Raw genomic sequence first — 18,493 nt, forward strand, 5'->3', positions numbered from 1 at the left:
CCTCTATCCCTCTCCAAGACCCCACTCCCTTCCCTTTCCCAACAAACTCTATACTAAGCCTGTCGCTCGGGTGTGATTCCTCAAGGGGACACCTTGGCAGCGCCTACCAGGCACCTCCTTACTCCTGCTACAGCCGCTCTATACTGCTCTATATTTGATAACACCTCTGTGGGCACAGCACCCCCCAAGCATACCCCTAGATAAAAATAAATATTAAAACAGTAGTAGTAATAATTAATGAGAAAAGATGTCAAATTTATTGTTTTTAATAGATGTTTGAAGGTCCCAGTGATAAAGATTAAATCTGTGAGGGACAGTGTCTGCCCTCTGCTGGAAGGGTTAGGAAGCACAGTTGAGTGGAGCTGGTAAGGTGTGAGGTAGCATGCATACCCCTATGTGGTGAGGGAGAGGCTCTGTCCCCTGCTATAAATGTTACAGGGACACGTGGGTGTGAAGAACCTTCTCGAGCAGTCCAAACATTGAGACCCAGCAGAACCCCTCAAATCCCTGTGTCTAGCAAGATAGACCAATGGGCAGACAGTACCAGGACGGCCTATACCTGTGCACGTGTGAGGTGGCCAGGCGCACTGGGTGGGGGCAGTACCATGGGCAGTGAGTTGCTGCCCCTCTCATGCCAGCATGTGTCCAGGATAGGGTACAGCTTGCCCTGGAAGTCAGCCTGGAAAGTGTAGAGTGCCCGCAGATCATCAGGACGGTCAGCATCGAAGAACGTGAGCTCACCCTGCTCATAGTGTAGGTAGACGCCAATGCGATGAGGGTGGCCAGCCACGGGCAGTGGCAGCCGTGGGCAGCCAAAAGCCTCATACAGCCGACCCTCTTTCAGGCCTATTAGCCATACCCCATGTTCTGGGGACTTGTTCAGCTTGCCTTTGCGACTGGCGGTGCCCTTGATGACCCCCAAGCGCCAGTCACTCTTGCTCCCCACCACCACTTCCCAGTAGTGGCGACCCCAGGAGAAGCCCTTGCTAGCCAGGACACAGGTGCTGTAGTCGAAGCGCTCAGGTTGGCTGGCGCGTCTCTGGGCCAGGAGGCCACAGTGCACCACCGTGTTGCCCTTCGAGAGCTCCAGGAGAGGGTGGGCAGTAGCCGGGTCCAGCTTGAGAGATTCTGGAGCTACAAGAGAAAAGGCCTGTGTTGGCTCACAGAGAAGCCGCAGACCCTGCCCAGGAGGTGATGGCAAGGTCTGGAATGGCAAGGTCCTCAAGCACAGGAATCGTGCTGACTCTATGTCCCCGGGACCTGGAAGGGGCCGGCATGGCGCTGTGTGGATAGAAGGGATGAAGGGTGGATGGGGTAGGAAGGTAAGTGGATGAGTTGGGCTAGTGGGTCAGTGGGTGGATCATGCCTGTGAAGCACATTGGTCACGGCCACTGTGAAGGAGTTCTGCTAGGGAACAGGTGTACTGCTTTGCAAGTGTGTGTGCCACTCCCACTCTCTCCTCACCACCCCCCTGCAGGCTCCCTTCACGTTCTCTATATGCCTCTTGGTATCGTTGATGAATTGGGAGGATAACAATTTGAAGCCTCACCTGGCAGAACTTTCCGGAACAGCCTCTTCCACACGGTCAGTTTGATGTCAGCTTGGTGGAGAGCAGGCTTAAAGGAGATGGGGCTGAAGACGCCTTCCAAAGGCCGAGCCTGCTGGACCTCTGCCCTGTGTGCATGGGTTCCAGTGGTCAGGGAGTCTGTATTAAGGCTGCCTCCCGCCCTCCTTCTCATGTGGGGGTCCACAGGAATAAATTCACCACTGAGGCCACACATTCATGATACCACCCTTTTCTCTCCTCAAAGCTCCTTCCTGGGAACATGCCTGCTTCCTAGAATTGGAATTGTTGGGGAGCCGAGGAAGCCCCAAGGAAATATGCAAAGTGCAGATGAAGTCTTGCGGGAACGCAGTTGTTGACCTGACACAGGTCAAGGACCTCAATGTCTCAGACCTCGGAATGGCAAAGCCTTCCCCAGGGTGGGGCTCAAAGGGAGGCCAAAGCCTTCCTCTGGTCCCAGTGCAAATGTTGACAGCGTGTAAAAGTCTACCAAAGATGTGCAAAAGCTGCAGCTTCCAGATGTTTGAGAGTACTGACCCATAGACACCTCCCGCTAACTCCCACCCAGCCCCCACACACCGCACATAATGAGCATGCCAGGATACCGGGTGGCTGTGTAGTTGAGGCCACTGCCTCGGAGTGTGCACGTCCCACCTGACCCCAGCTTTTCTGTCTGTGTGTCTATGCACTTGTCTCTCCTCATTCACTCGATGCCTAGTCAGGTCTCCAGAAGCAAGCCATGCAGGACACGGTAGGGATTCTGCACAGCTGCCATTATGATTGAATTGGAAGCATCTTCCACAGACTCTGTTCCGAAAGTTGATCCCCAGCTGGTAGAACTCTTTAGAAAGAGGCGGGGCCTGGCTGGTGGAAATAGGTCACGCAGTCGGTCTTTGAACGTTAGCCTCACTTCTGGCCTCAGCCTTATCCCTCTACTTCCTATCTGCCAGCACAAGCCATGAATACTGTCACACCTTCCTGGTCATGCTGGACTGAGAGCCGTCTGAAACCAAAATAAACCTTTCCTCCCCTAAGTCATCTGCACGAGGTAATTTGGTCTCAGCAAAGCGAGGTCACTAATACAGCAGGTGTTGACCAAGCACGGGTCTGGGGAGACAAATCTAACTTTCCTGGGAACTTGTTAGGCCCTGGCCCAGATCTGCTCATCAGAAACCGATCACCCGGGGAAAGTTGTATAATGTATAATGTGTTTTAGCCAGCCGGCCAGGTGTTTCTCACGTGTGTTGACACCTGAGAACCATCACATCCGGTGACCTGATGCTGCTCCCAGCCGAGCTAAGCAAATTGTTCATTTCCATCTGTGCTCTCTAGGCCTGTGGCCCCAAAGATGAAAGAAAACCAGGGCGGGCTAGAGGTAGATCAGTGGGTAAATGAATGAGGACCTGAGTTCGAACCCCAGAACCCACCAGTCATGGTGGCTGAAGAGATGGCTCACTGGTTAAGAGCACTTGCTGCTCGTGCACAGGACCTGGGTGTGGTTGCCAGCACGCACATGGCAACCATCTGAGACTCCAGTTCCCCGGGATCCATCTCCCTCCTCTGACCTCTTCAGCCACGGAGCACACAGTTGGTATACAGACATACGTGCATGCAAAGCATCACATAAAATAAAAGCGTAAATCTAAAACGCCAAGTGCAATAAATCCTGGGAAACTGGAGGCAGACAGATCCCGGAGGCTCTCTGACCAGCCAGCCTAGCCTACATGGTGAACCCCAGGCTAGTGAGAAACCCTGTCTCAAAACAAAACAAAACCGAAGCTGGACAACAGCCAAGCTGGCCTCTGGCTTCCACATCCATAAATGTGCACGCACACCCACACATAAAACAAGAAAGGTGGCTGTCTCAGTGGTTAAGAGCACTGGCTGCTCTTCTAGGACCCAGGTTCGATACCCAGCTCCCACATAGCAGCTTACAACTGTAACTCCAGTTCCTGAGACCCCAATGCTGTCTTCTGTGTGTACTTCACACTCACATACAGGCAGGCAAAACACTCATACACATAAAATAAGAATTAGGAAGAAAGGGCTGGAGAGATGGCTCAGTGGTTAAGAGCACAGACTGCTCTTCTAGGGGTCCTGAGTTCAAATCCCAGCAACCACATGGTGGCTCACAACCATCTGTCGTGGGATCTGATGTCCTCTTCTGGTGTGTCTGAAGACAGCTATAGTGTACTTGTCATATAAATAAAATAAATAAATAAAATCTTAAAAAAAAAGAATTAGGAAGAAAGAAAATAAGGTGCCACACATCGACAGGCTGGGCTCAGAACTGTTGAGTTCTCCAGCACTCGCTAAATTTCCCCTCCCCTTGAAGCCCCTCATTCTGGCTTTGGCTGCCGGGTACATCTCCCCTCCCCTTCCTCACACGTAATAGTTGATGCCATCGATAAACTTCACCACATCCTGTGCCCTGCACACCGCAATCTCATTTCTCCACCTACTCGCACACTGCGGTCTTCTCAGCTGTCACACCAGTCCCTGGCCATCACCGTCCTCCACAGTGCTGTCATAGCTTGAGGCAATATCAGTGGCCATAGCTACCACAGGGATGGGACCAGCCTTTACCAGAACCCTGATGGCAGGCACTTGACTACCATTATGTTCCCCGTGCTCGGTGACAGACACACACGGGGAGCAGCTTAGGGTTCGACCACATGAAGGGAACATGGGAATGAGATGCCCGTGCCAGCCACCACTGGACACACTGTCGACCTCTCTCCCAGGAGCTTCAGTTGAGGTTATTACCTGGAGGTTATGGAGTGAAACTTCTGGAAGAGAAGAGAGGGACAGGGGGTTAGTGCTGTGTCTGAACTATGTGTCGTTGAGGAGAAAGCTGGGCTCTTGTCCACTCACCCGGATGAACTCATGGTGACTCTCATTACCAAACTGCTCCAGCACCCGCTCGGCTTGGGCCAGTCGCTCTTGAGTACCCTGAGCCTGCTCCAGCTGCATGTCCAGGGAGGCCACCAGGCCACGCGTGTGGCTCTCCACCCCCTCCAGGCAGCGGGCTTTCTCTTCATCCACCAGGTGGTGCAACTCCTGGAACTCTCTTCGGATCACCCAGCTGAAGACGTCGGACTCATTCTAAGACAGGAGGGCCGGTCACAGTGCGGGCACAACCGAGCTGAATGGCTGCCCTCAACATCCCCAGGGCCTTGTCTTTCTGGCCCGTCCTGAAGGGGCTCGTCCTAGATGCCATGTGGGCTGATGATACAATATTGGGTTCATGTGACTGGGGGGGACCTAGGGGTGACCTGCTTCTAGTTTATATTTTTTAACTTTTAGCAGGACTGGAGATTGAACTTGGGGCCTCATGCATGCTAGGCAAGTACCTTACTCTATTCCTAACCCTGACCCTGATCCTAACCTCATAATCCTAGAGCAGCCACTGTACGGTTATGGTTGGCGATTCAGCTAAGCCATTATTGGTGATTTTGCTCAGTCTCCATCTGGAGCTTTACTCAATTTGGCTCTTTTTGCTGAGTCGTGATTTGATTTATTTTGGGAGACTGAGCCGTGGTTTGATCTTTTTTGTTGTTGAATTGTGGTTTGCCCTGGTTATGTTTGGTTGTATTTGTTTGGTTTTCTGAGATGCAGCTTCCTAATGTAGCTCTGGCTGTCCTTGAACTCACTCAGTAGACCAGGCTGGCCTCGAACTCAGAGATCTGCCTGCCTCTGCCTCTCAAGCGGTGGGATTAAAGGAGTGCACCAGCACACCCGGCTTATTTTTTTTTTTCTCTGTTCTTAGTCATAGTTTTCATTTTACTGAAGACAGTTGGACTTTTGCTGAGTCATCACTAGGTATTTTCCATTGAGTCATCATGGTACATTTTGCTGTGTCAGAAAAGGGCATTGAGGTGGGCATGGTGGTGTGCACCATTAATCCCAACACTCGGGAGGCAGAGCCAGGAAGATCTCTGTGAGTTCAAAGCTAGCATGGTCTATACAGTGAGTTCCAAGGCAGACAGGGTTACAAGAGACCCTAGCTCAAAAAAAGAAAGAGAGGGCTGGAGAGATGGCTCAGTGGTTAAGAGTGCTGACTGCTCTAAAAGAGGTCCTGAGTTCAAATCCCAGCAACCACATGGTGGCTCACAACCATCTGTAATGGGATCTGATGCCCTCTTCTGGTGTGTCTAAAGACAGCTAGAGTGTACTCACATACATTAAATAAATAAATCTTTAGAGAGAGAGAGAGAGAGAGAGAGAGAGAGAGAGAGAGAGAAAAGAAAAGAAAAGATTTGTGGCTGAAGAGATGGATTAGCAGTTAAGAGCACTTGTTGCCCTTGCAGAGGACCCGGGTTTAATTCCTAGTACATACTGGCAGCTCACAACTGTCTGTAATTCCAGTTCCACGGGATCTGATACGTTCTTCTGGCCTCTGTGGATACCAAAAATGTACGTGGTGTACATCCATACATGCATGCAGGCAAAACACTTATACACATCAAAATAATCTATGTCTCAGGTCTGTTTTATTACTTTGTGCGTGTTTTGCCTGTAGCAAGCACGTGCAACACATGTGTTTCTGGTGCTCACAGGGGCAATAGGGAGGCAAGGCAGGCAGATCTCTATGAGTCCGAGGCCAGCCCTGTCTACAAAGCAAATCCGGGACAGCCAGAGCTACATAGAGAGGAACACTGTCTCAGAAAGCCAGATTTGTAACTGTTGACTCAATCTTCCACCTTCAATTTCACACAGCACCACATTGGCTTATGAATAAGAATGAGAATGGGGGTTGGGGATTTAGCTCAGTGGTAGAGCGCTTGCCTAGCAAGCGCAAGGCCCTGGGTTCAGTCCTCAGCTCTGGGGGGGAAAAAAGAATGAGAATGGCCCCCATAGGCTCATACATTTGAATGCTTGGTCACCAGTGAGTGGAATTGTTTGGGAAGGTATGGTGGTTTGTATATGTGTGGCCCAGGAAGAGGCACTATTAGGTGTGGCCTTGTTGAAGAAAGTGTGCCACTGTGGGCATGGACCATGTGAACATCCTCCTAACCACATAGAAGCCAGTCTTTTCCTGGTGGCCTTCAGATGAAGAGGTTGAACTCTCAGCTCCTCCTGCACCGTGCCTGCCTGCACGCTGCCATGCTCCTGCCTTGATGATAATGGACTGAACCTCTGAACCTGTAAGCCAGCCTCAATTAAATGTTGTCCTTCTGAGAATTGCCTTGGTCATGGTGTCTGCTCACAGCAATGAAATCCAAAGACAGAAGGATTAGGACACTTGGCTTTGTTAGGGGAGGTGTATGACTGAGTGTGCATTTGGAGGTTTCAAAAGCCCAGGCTAGACCCAGAGTCTGTCTCTCTCCCCGTCTGTCTCTGCCCCTCTCCCATTCCCCTTAGCCACGTGTGGGTTAGGATGTAAAGCTCTGATCTACTGCTCTGTTTCTATGCCTGTTATCTTCCCAACATGATGAGCATGGGCTAACCCTTTAAATAATAAGGAAGCCCCAAATTAAATGTTTTCTTTTATAGGAATTGTCTTGGTCATGGTCTCTCTTCACAGTAATAGAAGAGTAATTAAGATGGGTCATATGAATGAAAACTGTCAAGTCAGGCCAAATTCTAGTCCATAACGTGACTGAAATACTAAAGCAGAAGGCAAAATGTATATGTAATTAAACATTCTTAGAATGTTGTTTGCTAGTTCCACAAAACAGTCCAAGAAGTCCATATTGATGTGTCCACTACCCTTCTGGATGTGGTGACTTCTGCTCCAACCTGCAGTCTCACCCAAATGGAGAAATAGCCTCCCTCGGGGGTTGATCGTTCTAGACTCTACTGTTCCCAGATTTCAAGAATTGAGATTGGTCGCTTTTTATTATTACTGTCTGCTCTTCCAAAGGACCTGGGTTCAATTCCCAGCACTGGCATGGTAGCTCACGACTGTCTGTAGCACCAGTTCCAAGGGATCTGACATCTTCACACTAATGCACACGAAATAAAGTTAAACAAATTATTAAAATTATCTTCCGGACTGTTTGGTTTGCATTTGCAGCTGTTACTTACTGAAGACGTAATGTTTACGTTCTCTGTGTTTAAGCTACACTTTCCATTTACATTGAAATATAAAGTTGTTTTATTAGGAAAAATAGTATGGGCTTACAAAAACAAAAACAAAAACCAAGAAAAAATACCCAAAAAAACAAAACACATGCTCAGAGAACAAAGGTTTGCTGTTTTATCAAGATCATTGCCCACGGTCTCCACTTAGCTTCGAGTTAGGAAACTGAGTCCTAACAGAGTTAAGGTTTATTTGGAAATGTGGCTTTGTCAAGCTTTATCTCGATGTTATCAACAGCTACGTTTGAACACGCTGTTCGTTCTTAAATATTGGTGTAAGTGACCTTCCGAATGTTCAATAACCATACTTGGAAGCCAACGTCAAGCTTAGCCAGGGGCTAAGACGGCAGCCAATTCTTTGGCTCATACTTGATCCTTGGTCAGCTACATTCCAGGAAACAGCAGGCTGCCTCTCAAAGGGTCCTAAGGCTTTGATTATCACCAATCCTCATCCTCTTGAGGAAAGGGAGCTGTGGAAACCCAGGGTTCACTCTCTCAGGAGTGCAGACTGGAAAATAAGGGGAGCCACAGAATGAAACACCTTCAACACTTCTTGGGGGAGGCCCCCTGGTCGGCAAGACCCTGATACACCCCTCAACATGATTGATAGTGGATGGATTAAAGGAGCCAGGGGCTCCTATGCAGACCCTGAAAATGATCTTCAGTTGACCTTGAGCATAAGAATACATTTGGCAAATATTTGATCTTTTGTTTGTTTGTTTTTTTTTTGTTTTTTTTTTGTTTTGTTTTTTTTTCGGAGCTGGGGATCGAACCCAGGGCCTTGCACTTCCTAGGCAAGCACTCTACCACTGAGCTAAATCCCCAACCCCCTTGTTTGTTTTTTGAGACAGGATTTTTCTGTGTAGCCCTAGCTGTCCTGGAACTCAGAAACCTACCTGCCTGCCTCTGCCTCCCGAGTGCTGGGGTTAAAGGCATGTGCCACCATGCAGGTTGTCGTCGTTGTTGTTGTGAAGGATAGCCAAAGAGTAAAATGATTTGTAATAACACAAAATAAAAGGAGTAGGACTTGGTATGGTGGCACATGCCTTTAGTCCCAGCAGTCAGGATGCAGGCAGGTCTCTGAGTTCCAGGACAGCCTAGAACTACACAGCCATAGTAAAACCCTATGTCAAAAGTAAAGCAAACAAACAAAAACTAAAAGAAGAAAAGGAAAAGAATTAGATTCAGCTGTAGAAGGGGAAGGCAGGCATTATATACTTCTTACCAAACCCTACTACTAACAGGACAGGTCAGACAATGACAGCTGCTCCGCTATAATCAGGTTAAAGGGCCCTCAGGTTTTTCCTAGCTTAAAAAAACATTCCCATCAGCTGGTCAGGAGTGGTGCGCACTTTCAATCCCAGCACTGGGGAGGCAGAGGCAGGCAGGTCTCTGTGAGTTCGAAGCTAGCCTGGTCTACATAGTGCATTCCAGGACAGCCAGGGCTACAGAGAGAAACCTCTGTCATCTTTCTCCTAAGGCTCAGGAGAGCTGAGAGAGAGCATGCATAACTTGATGTCCCTTCTCTGCCACTCCTACGCTGGCAGATCTGTGTCCAGACTCTTGTTCCCCCATTCCTCGAGATAGCTGCCAAGGGCAAGCAGATACAGGTGGCACCAGGATATGGAGGAGAGCTGGGAGAGCTTTGGGACTTTATCTCTGGGACTCCCGTCCTGTCTTATCACAACCCCAAAGGACTCTGAACAAAAGCCAACTTGGAACCACTTCTGACAACTGGGTCCAATTCCCTTATAAGGAATGGAGCCTTCCCCAGCCACCCGGGAATTCTTTGAATTTGGCTCTGTGTGGAAGGCACCCTCTTCTATAAAGGGTGAACTGGAAAATGCTGGGGGTATGGTTCAGTGCTAGAACCCTGTGCTCACAACTAGCAATAATAAAATGAACAAAAATAAAGTTAGAAAATAAAGGTTGGGGCATAGCAATCGTCTAGCACCCCCAGCAAGGGGCTTGAGAACAAGGCTCAGTGGTAGAGCACCTGCTTCAAATCCCCCAGTGAGGGGCTGGGGGCGTGGCTCAGTGGTAGAGCACCTGCTTCAAATCCCCCAGTGAGGGGCTGGGGGCGTGGCTCAGTGGTAGAGCACCTGCTTCAAATCCCCCAGTGAGGGGCTGGGGGTGTGGGTCAGTGGTAGAGCCCCTGCCTAGAATCCCCCAGTGAGGGGCTGGGGGCGTGGCTCAGTGGGAAAGCACTTGCTTACAATACCCAAGAGAGAGGTTAGAGGTGTTGTTTAGGGACAGAGCTCTTCCCTAGAATTTCCCAGGGATGTGGCTCAGTAGTAGAGCACCTGTCTAACAGACATGAAACGCTGCATTCGATCCCCAACACTGCGTGAATGAAGCATGATGGAACACGCCAGTAACCTCGACCCTCAGGAAGAGGAGGTCTAGGGATGAAAAGTTCAAAGTCATTCTCAACTACATCAAGAATTCAAGATCAGCCTGGGTTACACAACACTCTGTCAGAAAGAGGGAATGCAGGTTGGTGGGGAGAAGGGGGTGGGAAAAAGTTCTGTAGGAACAGGGTGGATGGATCTCAGGCCCAGGCGGAGGGAAGGGACTCACAATAATCCGGGTCCTGTTGTTGACCAGTTTGCCAATGTGCTCCTCCACGTCCCTGTGCTGCTCCTTCAGCTCAGACAGGCGGCCTGCAAGCTCTTCCTGGAGGGAATAAACCGCGGTCCTGTGAGTAGCTGGCCAATTGTGCTTTCCCTTCCTGCGCAAACCCTTTCCCGTCTGAGACTTTCCCGGTGACTATGACAGTGGAGCCAGAGTAGGAGCCAGAGCTTTCTAGTTGTCCCCCACACCCGGGTGAAGAGCATTAGGGAAGGTGACTGTAGTGGTACGTGCCTGTCATCCCAGCACGCAGGACGCCGAGGCAGGAGTTCAAGGCCAGCCTGCATCACAGGTAACCAGACTGTGTCAGGGAGGGAAGGAGAAAGGGGGAGGTAGAAGAGAGAGGAGAGGAGAAGGGAGGAGAGGTGAGAGAGAAGGAGGAGAAGGGAAGAGAAGGAAAGGAGGGGAGGAGAGGGGAGGGGAAGTAAAGGAAGGAGGGGGAGGAGAGGGGAAGCAGAGGGTAGGAAAGGAATGGTGAGGGAGGAAAGGGGCAAAGGAAAGGAAGACTTTTTTTTTTTCTTTTTTCTTTTTTTTGGAACTGGGGACCGAACCTAGGCCTTGCACTTGCTAGGCAAGTGCTCTACCACTGAGCTAAATCCCCAACCCCGGAAGGCTTTTTTTTTTAAGGGTATTGGAGTGATGGCTCAGTGTTTGATTCCCAGCACCTCCATGGACGCTCACAACCATCTCTAACTCCAGTCTCAGAGGATCTGACAGTGTTTTCTGACCTCCTAGAGGACCAGGTACATGCACATGACACACTCATGCCAAACACTCATGCACATAAAATACAACAAATATTCTAAAAAAGAAGAAGCAAGCAAGCCCAGGTATCCAGGGTGACTGAGGTCAGCAAGCCCAGGTATCCAAGGTGACTGAGGTCAGCAAGCCCAGGTATCCAGGGTGACTGAGGTCAGCAAGCCCAGGTATCCAGGGTGACTGATGTCCTGTTCTTGTCCAATACACACAGGCACAGAGCATCTCCAGCTCGGGAGGGAATGCCCACACTTCCTTAAGCAAGAAACTGGAAGCTGGGTGTGGGGAGAGGAAACTATGCAGCCAAGTCACACACTTATATCCCAGCTCAGGAAACTGAGGCAGGAAGGTAGCGAGTTCCGGGCCAGCCTGTGTTACAGAGTGAATTCCAGGCCAGCAGGATAATGTATTGAGACCTAGTCTAAATGTCTACACGTGTCCATGCCAAGGCACATTTGTGAAGGTCAGAGGAAGACAGCTTTAAGGAGTCTGTGCTTCTACCATATGCGGGGATTGAACTCAGGTCTTTACACTTGCGTGGCAGATGCTTTTACATGCTGAGCTGACTCACTGGCCCAGCTGTCAGCTCAGATCCTTCTGCTTCACAAGTGCTGTTTTGTTTACTTGTTTGTTTGTTTATTTTTTGTTGCTTATGTTTTTTTAAAGACATATATACTCTTTATATACCCCAAGCTAGCCTCTAATTCTATTTATTTATTTATTTATCTGTTTATTTATTTATTGTGTGCATGCATGCGTGAGTGGTGTGTGTGTGTGTGTGTGTGTGTGTGTGTGTGTGTGTGTGTGTGTGTGTGTACACTGTAGCTGTCTTCAGACACACCAGAAGAGGGCATCAGACCCCATTACAAATAGTTGTGAGCCACCATGCGGTTGCTGGGAATTGAACTCAGGACCTCCGGAAGAGCAGTCAGTGCTCTTAACCTCTGAACCTTGTCTCCAGCCCTAGCCTCTAATTCCTAATCCCATTCCCTCAGCCTCCAGAGTGTGGGCCACCCCACCTGGCTTCATCACCACCACATTCTAGTCTCCACCCCAAGGCCTCAGAGGCAAAGTCGCTGATCTCAAGGTGCTGCCCCTCTAAGTACACTGTCGCTGTCTTCAGACACACCAGAAGAGGGCATCTGATCTCACTTCAGATGGTTGTGAGCCACCATGTGGTTGCTGGGATTTGAACTCAGGACCTCTAGAAGAGCAGTCAGTGCTCTTAACCACTGAGCCATCTCTCCAGCCCAGTGCTGGCCCTCTACTTCCCAGGATACCATAGGAATCCCTATGCTCCTCCTCTATGGTACTCTCTCTTCCTCTCTCCCCATATCCCAAGGTTTCCTGTCACTCAGGTGGGCTGTACACTTGATGTATAACCAAGGCTGCCTTGGAATTTCTGATCCTATGGTCTCCACTTTCCCAAGGCTGGGATTGTAGGTTTCACCCCCAGGCTTGGCTCTTTACCTCACATTCCCTCCTGAATTGTGGGATTGTGCGCGTGCGTATGCATGTGTGAGTGTGCGTGTATGTGTGTGATGCACAGCCCATACACATATGGGTATTCATGCCCATTTGCACATCTGTGGAACCCAGAAAAGGATGCCAAATGCTCTATTCCACCCATCTCTGTCTTATTCCCTTCAGACTGGGTCTCGGTGAAACTGCAGGTAGGCTGGCAGCCAGCATGCCCCAGCCATCCTCCTGTTTCTTTATTTCCATGCCGCCAGTGTCACAGACATGCACAGCCATGCGTGCTTTTCACACACTGCTGGAGATTCCAATTCAGGCCCTCGTGCAGCAAGTGCCCTCACCATTGTCCCCTCCCCCCGGCATTGGAATGACCTCACCAATACCTCCTGATCCTTTGCAGGTGCAACTCTTCCCCCAACCCCACACCCACCACCTGCCTTTCCTGTGATTCAGTCTCAGGCTGGTAGTCTACTTCCTCCAGGAAGCCTTCCATGACTACTTGAGATTTTGCAGAATCCATGACCACTATGATGGCTAATCTCCATTGTCAGTTTGACTAGATTTAGGAGTGGCTATGCATCTCTGGTGTGTCTGCAAAGCTTTCCAGAGTAGTTCAGTCCAGGAAGACAAATCTAAGCTGAGTGGGGGTGGGGGACACCATGCCACAGGCTGGGGTCCTAGACTGAGTCAGAGGAGACAATGAGCTGAATACCAGCATCCGTTTCTCCCTGCTTGTTAACTGTGGATGCTGTGCGAGCAGCCCCCTCACCTTCTTGCCGCCATGCCTTCCCGGCCATGATGGACTGTAGCCTCTAACCACGAGTCAAAGTGAATCCTTCCTTCCTTACGCTGCTTCTTGTCAGCCACCAGTACTTAGCCTGGGCATCCAACACACAGAGCTCAGCAGACCCCAAGTGATGCATCTTCCAGGCCTGGCGAGACCTTTGCCTACTGCTACAGCAGGCACAAGCACAGTGCCTGCACATATTAGACACTGACTGTGTACATGTGAGTGAAAGGCACAGGACTTTGCCGAACCCTGATGTTATACTCCAGGTTGAAGGAACAAAGAAATGCACCAAAAAAAAAAAAAAAAAAAGAACAATTAAAACTGACCCTTTTCAGTCCTACTTACAAACTATTTTATATATATATATATTTTTTTCTCTCTTTTTTTCTGGTGCTGAAACCCAGGGCCTTTCCACACACTAGGCAAGCTGTCTACCACTGAGCCACGCCCCCAGCCCCTCACTGGGGGATTCTAGGCAGGGGCTCTACCACTGAGCCACGCCTCCAGTTTTAGAAACATGACTCTCAAGCCTTATATACTAAATATATTAGTATATATGACATTTGGAGAAATAAATAGTAACTGTTGATAACAGTCTATGGGCTGAGGAATTCCCACCCTTAACACTTATATTTCGAACATTTATGGCTTGCCAGCCGTGGCTGTAGACCAGCAGTTCTCAACTCTCCTAATGTTAAGACCCTTTAATGCAGTTCCTCATACTGTAGCTGAGCCCCCACCATAAAATTATTTCATCGCTACATTATGACTTTAATTTTGCTACTGCTATGAATCACAATATGAATATCTAATATGCAGGAAACTTGGTATGTTAAACCCCGTGAAAGGGTAGTTCAGCCCCACAAGGGTCTTGAGGTTAAGAACCTCTGTTGTAAATGCTGAACTAGGGCAAGAAGAAAAGGCCCCACCCTCATGCTTGTGAAAAGATAGGCTTAGGGGCTCTGAAGAAGCAAGGCCAGCATTCTGGCTCAGCAGGAGAAGCATGATCTGAGTTCGAGCGTGGTGGAATACGAAAACTGATCCCTTGAAGTCGTCCTCCATACATAAAAGAATAAAAAATGCAAAAAGAAGAACTCTGTTGTAACACGTGCCTATAATCTCAAGCTCTGTGGAGAATGAGACGAGATTTATTGTTCAAGGTCAGTCTGGGCTGTCTGCTGTCATAGCCCAAATAAAGCACTACCAAAACCATGCCACTGTACCTAGGAAGTTGCTTAGTGGCAGAAGGCTACTTAAGCTGTAAACTAGGCTTTGGATTCCATCCCTAGCACAGCAAGGAAAACAAAATAAGACAGAGATACAAGGCAAAAGAAGAGGAAAAGTCTGGAAAGGGGCTCCCTATCATTCCTGCAGTTCAGATCCTCAGGACTTGGTATACAAGCAAGTCCTCAAAAACCAACAAAGGGGACCCCACGTGGAAGAAGAGAACTGACTTCCACAAATTACCCTCTGACTTTTACATCCATGTCGTAGCACATGTGTGCACACAGTCAACCAGCCAATAATCAAATAAGTGTTAAAAACCAATGAATGAATGCATACTTGTGTTTGTGTGCCATACATTCCCAAAATGAAGTTGGAGCCCTGGCGCAGTAGCCTTGATCTACCACGTGGGGGCGCAAGAGAGAATGCAGGAGAGCCGCCCTTTGCTCTGCTCCTCCCCCTAGTGGCCCGCCCGCCCCTCGCACCTTCATGCGGCTGTAGACGGTGGAGACTGGTGTGACTCTGTGGTGTTGGTGGGAGCCCAGCAGGCCACAGAGACCACAGATGAATTCCTGGTCTTTCTCACAGAAGAGGCTGAGAGGGTTTCGGTGGTGCACACAGACGGTGGGCTCTGTGTCCCCCGGGAGCCTCAGAGCATCGATCACCCGGGCCAGGGAGACATTAGGCGGGGAGCTGCTGCAGTCTACTGACTGACGACACACAGGACAGCGCAGCTCGGAATCCAGGTGTTCAGACAAGCTATCCAGGCAGTCCTTGCAGTAGGAGTGGCCACACTGAAGCATCAGAGGCTCTTTGAAGACCTCCAGGCAAATGGGACACTGCAGCTGGTCCTGGAGTTCTGGCACAGTCAGCTGCCAAGCCATGCACACAGCTGCAACACAGGTGGCAGTCGGTCCTTTATCCTGCCACTCCCTCCATCTGTTGTATTTGCTCCCCCACCCTACCCCCAAGACAGCTGGAAATAGGGAGAAAAGGATGCCGGTCCTGGATTCTGATCTTAGAATACTAGGACCCTGAACCTTAGTTTCCCCATCTGGAAAAAAAGGACTTAAGTGGAAAAACAATGGCCTCTATGAGCCTAGATGTACAGCTCAACTGGGAGTCTAAGTCAGGGTTTTGTTTTGTTTTTTTTTTAGCATACATGAGGTCCTGGGTTCAGTCGCCAGCAACACAAATGTCACATAAAGCTATTGCACGCATGCGTGCACGTGCACGGACACACACACACACACACACACACACACACACACACACACATGCTCCCAGCATCGGAGGATTGAACCCAGAACCCCATGCATGCTAGGCAAGCACGTTACAGATGCAGTAAACCCTCAGGCTTCTTTTAACCTTTTTAAAAGGCGCCCCTCCATCCCTCTCCTTACTATATTTTAAGACAGGCTCTCATTAAATTATCCTAGAGCAGTGATTTTCTTTTTTTTTTTTTCTTTTTTTCGGGGCTGGGAATTGAACCCAGGACCTTGCGCTTCCTAGACAAGCGCTCTACCACTGAGCCAAATCCCCAACCCCTAGAGCAGTGATTTTTCAACTTGTGGATTGCAACCCCTTTGAGGGTCCGACAACTTTCAGGGTGGTTGCCTAAGACCACAGGGAAAATACAGATGTTTACAATTCATACCAATAGCAAAATTACAGTTATGGAATACCCACAAAAATACTTTTTATGGGGGGGGGTCACACAACAGAAGGAACTGTGTTAAAGGGTTGCAGCATTAGGAAGGTTGAGAACTGCTGTTCTAGAAGTCTTGGAGCCCCAGCTCCAGTCAGAGACTCTAGTTCAAGGAAGAATCTCTCTTGAGACCCAGGAATCTGTAACATACACCTTCCAGTCGAGCACTTTTTGTTTGTTTAATTTTTTTTTTTTTCCGGAGCTGGGGACCAAACCCAGGGCCTTGTGCTTGCTAGGCAAGTGCTCTACCACTGAGCTAAATCCCCCCCTCCCTTTTTTTTTGTTTTTAAGACAGGGTTTATCTCTGTATCCTTGGATATACTAGAACTCTCTCTGTAGACCAGGCTAGCCTCCAACTGGCAGACATCTGCCTGTCTCTTCCTGCCAAGTGCTGGGATTAAAGGCATGGACCTCCCGGGACCTGCCACTTAAGCAATCTTAAAGCAAGATTGATACTTTTTTTTCTTTTTAGGATAGGGCTCAGGCAAAAGGTGATGGCCTTGAACCCTGTGTGTAGCTGGGATTGTAGGTGTGCTCTGCTAGACCCCATCTAAACAGTTCTGACTCTAGAACCCTGGGGGCCTCAAGCATGTTTGGTAAATCAGAATCTCAGTAGCTACATCCCTAACAGCGAGCCAAAGTCCCTTGTCCCAGAACAACACAGTCCTCAGAGGCTGAGATAAGGAGGCCTGGGTGCTCTTCTTCCGAAACAGAAACAAAGTCTCTACTGACCAAGATAACAACCCCATCCCCACCGGACTACGGCATTACCTGATCTCCTGATCCAGCAGGCCTCCCGCTAGGGCCTCAGACTAGCAGCTCTTTCCGGTCACTCAAGTCTTTTCTTCCTCCCGGAATGGGGCAGCTGACACGGAGACCTGGGGCACCCAGCTGAACACAGAGTCCACTTGCCTAGTGTCTGCCCCTTCTCCCATCCCCTCCCTTTTCCCAGCAACACCTGTGTCCTCAAGGTCATCCAGAATCAGGTGGAAAGTGGGTCACGTACCACGAGACTGAGGCGGCAGCCTCTGCTGGGTCCCTTATGATAACCTAGACAGGCAGATTGTGGCCTTGCCCAAGATGGGGGAGGGTTGAGACAAGCCGGCCTTTTATGCTTACCAACTCTGGACAAGAGTAGGTGTGAGCTATGTGTGAGCAGACGCTTTCTGAATACCCCAGCCCAGAACTTTAAAGGTATTTTATTTATTTAGATTTTTCTCGTCTTGTAAGTGTGGGACAACCCGCCCCCCACACACACACCAGTGATAAAACACACGGCTTATTCTGATTTTTTTTGCATCTGAGTTGTAACATCAACAGATCTTAACCACACAATGTAATGTATATCTTATTTGTGTATGTTCCCACTCAAGGTCAAGTTAGAAACTGGACAGGGCCATGAACACCTGTAATTCCAGAATTTGGAAAATGCTGACCAGAGGCCGGGAGTCGAGTTCATCTCAGCTACATAGCACGCCCAAGGCCATCCTGAGCCTCATGAGACTATCTCAAAAGCAAAACAAAACAAAAGATCTAATTGTAGAGAATTTGCAGTCAGTCCCTTGCCTTCTGCCAGACTAGGTCCTCCAATCCAGACAGTCACGGTCCTGGTTCATATCCTCCTACCAGCTGCCTGCCCGTATGTATATATGTAGTATGTATATATGTATGTGTGTATATGTATTTTACCATTTATGTGTATGCTTGCAAGTGTAGGCCACTTTATGCACGAGAAGCCAGGGGATAAAACTTGCAGTACTCAGTTCTCTCCCTCCAGCTGTAGTGCGTGGTTGTCAGGGTTGGTGGCACACTGCACCTTACCCACTTGGCCATCTTAACTGGCATTGTTTGTTTCCTGCCTTGTTAGGAGAGAGAACCAGGATCTTGAGCATGGTACAAAAGCACTCTGCTCCTGAATTACGACCCTAACTTACTGGGTCTATTTGTTTAATTTGATGTGGACAGTACTCTTTTTGATATGGGACTCCTGTCAATGCTACTAAAATAGGAACTTTTAGTATCTGAAATCTTGGAACCAGTTCTGGTTGTAAACACCTTGATTGCCAGCAGGTAAGAGGTAGAGGCAGGTATCGAATTTCTGTAACTTCTCGAGGTCAGCCTACTCTGCCTAGCTAGTTCTAGGCTCACCAGATCTCTTTATGGGCGGGGGGAGACAGAGGGTAGGTGGGAGGGAGGAAGAAAGAAAAGGAAAGAAAAAGAAAGAGGAAGGAAGGAAGGGAAGTTGAAGTCCCAGGTTGGA

The 18,493-nt window shown here is 49.1% G+C and overlaps 1 protein-coding gene across 2 annotated transcripts; it reads right to left on the reverse strand.

Moving 5' to 3' along the window:
• Nucleotides 1-225: 225 nt before the first annotated feature.
• Nucleotides 226-17,157, reverse strand: Trim50 (tripartite motif containing 50). Of its 2 annotated transcripts, XM_032886916.1 has the most exons (7): nt 17,005-17,157; nt 15,011-15,417; nt 10,229-10,324; nt 4,439-4,669; nt 4,331-4,353; nt 1,550-1,674; nt 226-1,134 (listed from the first exon to the last, which is right to left on the reverse strand). In XM_032886916.1, exons 2-7 carry the CDS (start codon nt 15,407-15,409, stop codon nt 554-556), a joined length of 1,455 nt encoding a protein of 484 aa, XP_032742807.1. In that variant the 5' UTR covers nt 15,410-15,417; nt 17,005-17,157; the 3' UTR covers nt 226-553. The 2 variants fall into 2 exon arrangements, with proteins under 2 accessions (XP_032742807.1, XP_032742808.1); XM_032886917.1 differs by lacking the exon at nt 17,005-17,157 and having other exon boundaries at nt 251-1,134; nt 4,331-4,350; nt 15,011-15,409.
• Between the last annotated feature and the right edge of the window lie 1,336 nt (nt 17,158-18,493).

Source organism: Rattus rattus, chromosome 16 (genome assembly GCF_011064425.1).
Source record: "Rattus rattus isolate New Zealand chromosome 16, Rrattus_CSIRO_v1, whole genome shotgun sequence".
Lineage (NCBI taxonomy): Eukaryota > Metazoa > Chordata > Mammalia > Rodentia > Muridae > Rattus > Rattus rattus.